Source organism: Myotis davidii, unplaced genomic scaffold, assembly GCF_000327345.1.
Source record: "Myotis davidii unplaced genomic scaffold, ASM32734v1 scaffold898, whole genome shotgun sequence".
In the NCBI taxonomy this organism is placed as follows: domain Eukaryota; kingdom Metazoa; phylum Chordata; class Mammalia; order Chiroptera; family Vespertilionidae; genus Myotis; species Myotis davidii.
This window is the reverse complement of record NW_006289504.1, coordinates 416,705-422,259: the sequence shown is the minus strand read 5'-3', so window position 1 is coordinate 422,259 and position 5,555 is coordinate 416,705. Positions and strand designations below refer to the sequence as shown.

General features: G+C 45.4%; 1 protein-coding gene across 1 annotated transcript in view; it reads left to right on the top strand.

Annotated features, from left to right (window-relative positions):
• The window catches only part of PDE8A (phosphodiesterase 8A), a 90,556-nt gene that overhangs the window by 38,238 nt on the left and 46,763 nt on the right, over positions 1-5,555 (top strand). Inside the window, 1 exon segment of the mRNA XM_015562792.1 lies at positions 3,770-3,826. Within this exon segment, the coding sequence (XP_015418278.1) occupies positions 3,800-3,826 (27 nt within the window). The 5' untranslated portion in view covers positions 3,770-3,799.

Here is a 5,555-nt window from a genome sequence, read left to right as displayed (position 1 = left end):
ATGTTTTATAAAAGGTTGATAGGTTTCTAACCTATTAACTTTTTGCAGTGTTGTTGCACTGACTCCTGGTGCAAAACAATTCAAAGATAGTATGTATAACCAACAAATATATGGTGCTGTAATCAATTATCCGACACGCAGAATGTCTCGTCGAGCACTGTTGCACTGTATATCTTTTTCTTCTAACCCTCCCACTCTGGTCTCCTAATGAACATGGCGATCAAGTGCATCTGTTTGCCGAATGCACCAGAACGCACGGGAAGCTTACCCGAGGCACATGTTGACAATAACGAGGCCGTTTCCAGGATTGGGCATTTTGTCACTCGAGTAAAAAAAAAAATGTCATTAGTAAAGATTAATCACTTTATAGTGCAATTCTTAACCTTTTTATATTAATGTCAATATTGGAACAATGTATCTTGGATGTTTTCCCTATGTATTTTTGCTACGCAACACCGATGTACATGTTTACATCCGGTTTTAGAATTGCATTATCGATCATGAGTAACGTGAGTAATAATATTACTCGAGTGATGCCCAACTCTGGCCATTGCGAGAGACAAATATTTGAATTATGCAATTTTTGTCTCTGTCGATGCGTGTCACCCAGAATGAGTTCACGTGTCACCTCTGACACGTGTGTCATAGGTTTGCCATCACTGAGAGGTTTGGGTTGGGTGGTTTTAGGTCTTTCTCAATGGAGCATGGAAAGACCACGGGAATTGTCCTGGCCTGTTTGCTCAGAGGATAGAGCATCAGCCTGTGGACTGAAGGGCCCCAGGTTCATTTCTGGTTGGGGACACATGCCTGGGTTGTGGGCTCAATCCCCAGTAGTGGGGCATGCAGGAAGCAGCCGATCAATCCTTCTCTCTCTCTCCCCCGCTCCCTCCCTCCTCCCTACCCTCCCTTGCTTCCTCCCTCCCTCCCTTTTCTTGCTCTGTGCAATCAATAAAAATTAAAAACAAGAAAAGACCACGGGAATTAAATTGTGGTGAATGGTGTCCTGTCCCCCCCATTGCCCCTTACCAGCTGTTTAGCCATACCGCTCTTAGCTGCAGTTTCTTCACCAGTGGAATGGAGTTAATGAGTTCACCTTACTCATAGGGTAAGGACTCAGTGGGATTTAAATGTGATTGGAAGCAAGGCATTCAGCACACAACCTTCTTTCTCTGTTAAAACTGAACCACACTGTCATTGTTTATGTTGCTCCTGCCGCTACACACCACTGCATCTAGTGTAAGAAACAAAAGAAGCTATAGATTAATTTTTTAAGAATTATGAATAGCCAGGGTTAGACACTCGTTCTTTGCACTCCCGGTACCTAGCTCTGTGCTTGCTTATAACATAGCAGTGAGTGGTTCGCACACACACACACACACACACACACACACACACACACGGCTGGATTAATGTTGACTCTTCTGAGCTAAGAACTGGTGTCCCCTGATTCTCCAGGCTGTGTCCCTTTGATCAAATGACCACTCTGTTGAAAGAGAGAAAAAGGGAGAGAGAGAGAATGGCCGCTGGCTGTACAGGCAAAGCCTGGGGAGATAGTATGGCTCAGGACAAAATCTGACTTCAGTCTTCACTATGGTTCCTAGGTTTGCGTACAATTAATGTAAACTTCTCCCAGCATAACTTTAGTTCCTAATAAAGGGGATGTAGGAAAGAGAGAGAGAGAGATCACATGATTCTCTTGTGGTAAGATTCCTTCCTTCATGTTCCTTTATGAAGTATACTCTGAATATGAAATTATTCTGAGAACTGGAAATTCTACAATATGTACATGTATATGTAAAAGCTGGTATGAATATGATATCTTGATGGATTCAAAAAGAGTAACTGTTGTGTAAACACTCGTTCAAAAATATTTTTTGAATGCTTGCTGGTGCCAGGCTGTTGGGTATTGGAAGTAGAACAACGAATGAAGCAGGTAAGTCCCTGTCTTCATAAAACTTACATTCTAGTGGGAGAGACAGACAATAAAGAAGATAAATAATGCCCTAACCAGTTTGGCTCAGTGGATAGAGCGTCAGCCTGTGGACTCAGGGGTCCCAGGTTCGATTCCGGTCAAGGGCATGTACCTTGGTTGCGGGCACATCCCCAGTGGGGGGTGTGCAGGAGGCAGCTGATTGGTGTTTCTCTCTCATCGATGTTTCTAACTCTCTATCCTTCTCCCTTCCACTCTGTAGAAAATCAATAAAATATATTTTTTAAAAAAAGATAAATAATAAAATCAGTAACGTGGTAAATGGTGACTAAGAGCCACAGAGAATGAAAGCAGGCAAAGGAATAGGGAGGGTCCGGGTGTGGACAACTCAGACAGGTTGGAATTATTTATTTCCTCTCCCACCCCCACCACGATCAAGCTTCATAACCCAGTAACGTTGCCTTCTAGAGTCACATCTAAATGATCGGTCAGTTAGGGGGGAAAAAAGGCAAAAAGAAGTCTGATGTGTTTCATCAAAACTTCTAATAATTTAGTTCGTGTTTCTGTCAGCCATATTCACGAAAATTACTTTAAAATATTAAAAATACAAATGGACATCATCCTTATCTGATAGTCCTAATTTTACAATCCTTTTTATGACTGAATCTTAATAAGTACATAAATATTTAAAAATCCAAAAGACCAAACGCAACAACCTGTATGATTTACCAGCATCAGCCTGTGAACATACTGTTTGTTTCTGTTACCTAAAAATACCAGTTGCTTTTGAAGCTGAAAGATTAAATCCAAGCGACATTACTGAAGTTAATTGGAAAATGATTTTCCCTTCTAAATGTTTGTGTAAAACGTAAATATTATTAAGAGGGCAGATTAGGCCAGTTTGATACTGACTTTCATACACAAAGAAAGGGCAAATAGAAGGATTCCGGTAGTTCCAATCGCCTATCCAGAGCCGCTGGGAAATTGTTTATTCTTTGAGGGCCCAAGTCTGACGTCCGCTCATGGAATAATGTCATCACATTTCCTGGGGGTGGTGACTTGGGGGGCGGCCGTGGTAAGCAGTTGTTGGACTTGAGGTCCTGAGAGCCAGACATACCCCTAGACAGGATGTAAGGTCAGAATGCAGTCTCATTGAGTAAATAAAGTGTTCGGTGGTAAAATAGAACTGCCAAAACAGTAATGTCTTAAAAAGATATTTCTAAACTTATACGGAGGCAGCGTTCATCATTCCTAAAAAATTAACCTGTAGCTTCTTTTGTTTCTTGCACTGGATGCAGCGGTGAGCCGCTGTTATAGTTGAGACAGAAGGTTGTGCTGTTCTTGGCCTGTACCAGCTGCGGCCTCACCCCGTTCGGGTAACATGTACAGTCGTTCCCGGGAGGGATGCTCTGGCCCTGAGCCAGCCACGCTTTCCTCTGGGCCTCAGCTGGTGACCAACACTGTGTACTCACACACATGTATCTTTTTTAAATCGTACTAATCATTAGCATTTGAAATTGTCATTAATTATTGCCTTTAACTTTATTTTTTTTCCTGCTTTCCTTAATTTTGTACTGTTGATTTTCTCAAACGGAGACTCAAAAGCTTACTTACTTAGCTCTTGTTTCGTGACAAGTCACACACAGTGAGGAAAAGGAAAGCCGGGACCCACTCACCTCACCTCCCCTCCCTGCGCTGCACCTTCCCGGGCTCTGAGGAGACTCCTGGGGTTCCTCTGTGTAATAATTATTCACTCTCGGTAATTTTTCTCTAGGAGTTTCAGTTCCATCTGTAGCTCTGATTAGAGACAGAAAGTTTAAGCAAGTCTTTTTCTTACAGAGACCAACATCTCACGTGCAGTTTGGCCCCATGAGGTTTCATGCAGATCAACTCCAGGTAATTATAAACCATGCTGTCATTTTCTCATGTTGGTTTTCTTAAAGAGGTGGGGAGGGGAAGGGCCTCAAGTTATACATTGAAATTCGTCTTCTGTGTTAGATAATATCAGTACTGTAGTTATCTAAGAGAGCGTATGTTTCTTAGAAATGCACATTGGACTATTTATAGATGAAGAAATGTCTGTGACCTACTTTCAAAAGTTCAGCAGTAAAATAAAGAATGTGTATAATCGGGCGTGTGTGGAGTGAGGGAGTGGGGGAGGGAGAGAAAGTAAAGGTGGCAAATTTTAATTTTTTTTCTTATTTCAGGGAGAAAGGGAGAAGGAGAGAGAGGAGCATCAATGATAAGTGAGAATCATTAATTGGCTGCCTCCTGCACGCCCCCAACTGGGGATCAGGTTTGGAACCTGGGCATGTTCCCTGACTGGGAATCGAACCGTGACCTCCTGGTTCATGGGTCGATGCTCAACCACTGAGCAACACTGGCTGGGCAAAAGGTGGCAGAATTTTAACAACTGATGAATCTAATAGAAGTGTATACTAGTATTCATTGGCATTCACAACTTGCCTGTAGGTTTGAAATTTTCTGATATAAAAATGTAAAAGCATGTGCTTCCTTGTGTTACTGAATAGCTGTTATCAGAGAAACATACCTGTAAATTATTTAATCCAAAATATTAGACAAAAACAACCAATTGAAATTTAGCCCCAAAGTTCTTTGATGTTTTCCACACACAGACACATGTTCACTGTTTCATTTTTTTTAAGTGGGAAGAGACTAGCAGAGACGTGCTCTCTTAGTTCTTTGTATTTGGAGTATTTGTGCACATGGTCAGCTTAGAGGAACTAGTAAGCCTTGGGCACAGGGTTTCTCTCAGCTCTGCGGCCTCTTTCTCACAGGCTGCCCTGCCTCTCCCTTACCACCCTGGCTCCCAGGAGGCAGTCTGGGTCTAAAGGGGATGCTGCTTGGTGCGGCTGAACCACATCTATGGGGGGTGGGGGGGCTGGCTGGATAGGGGGAGCAGCAGATCCAGGCCTCACCTCACCCAGGCCAGGCCTGGGGTCAGCCAGCGGCATCCCAGGCACAGACACTGCCTCTTGCTCCTGGTGCTATTCCTGTGTCACTTCACTGAGGTTGTGAACTATAATATTTCTGTCTGCTTTAAATTTTCTCTTTTAATCAAAACTAAGGGCCCAGTGCACAAAAATTTGTGCACTGGTGGGGGAGGGGGGTGTCCCTCAGCCTCTCGGCAGGGCCGAGTGGGGGCTTGGGGCCTTGCTCACAGGGCAGGGCCAATCTGGGGGTTGGCGTGCCGCCCCGGGTCGCACACAGGACGCCTGGGCAGGCCAGCAGATTGCTGCTGTCCCACCCGGCCACCCCGGATGGGTCACACACGGGACCCCCGCTGCCCAGGACGCTCCCCAGGTGGCAGATGGCAGGCCCGATCTCTAGGTGCCTGCCCTGCCTCCCCAGGTCACGCACAGGGCAGGGCCGATTGGGGGTTGGGATGCTGCCCCCGGTCCCACACAGGGCAGGGCCGATCGGGGGGTTGAGGCCCTGCCACTCTCACACTCAGGGCAGGGCCGATGGGGAGGTTATGGCTCTACCCCATCATACACAGAGCAGGGCCCGTGGGAGGCAATTGGGGCACCGCCCTCTATCCCCCACAGAGCAGGGCCAATCAGGGGGTTGGGGCGCCGCCACTCTCACACTCAGGGCAGGGCCA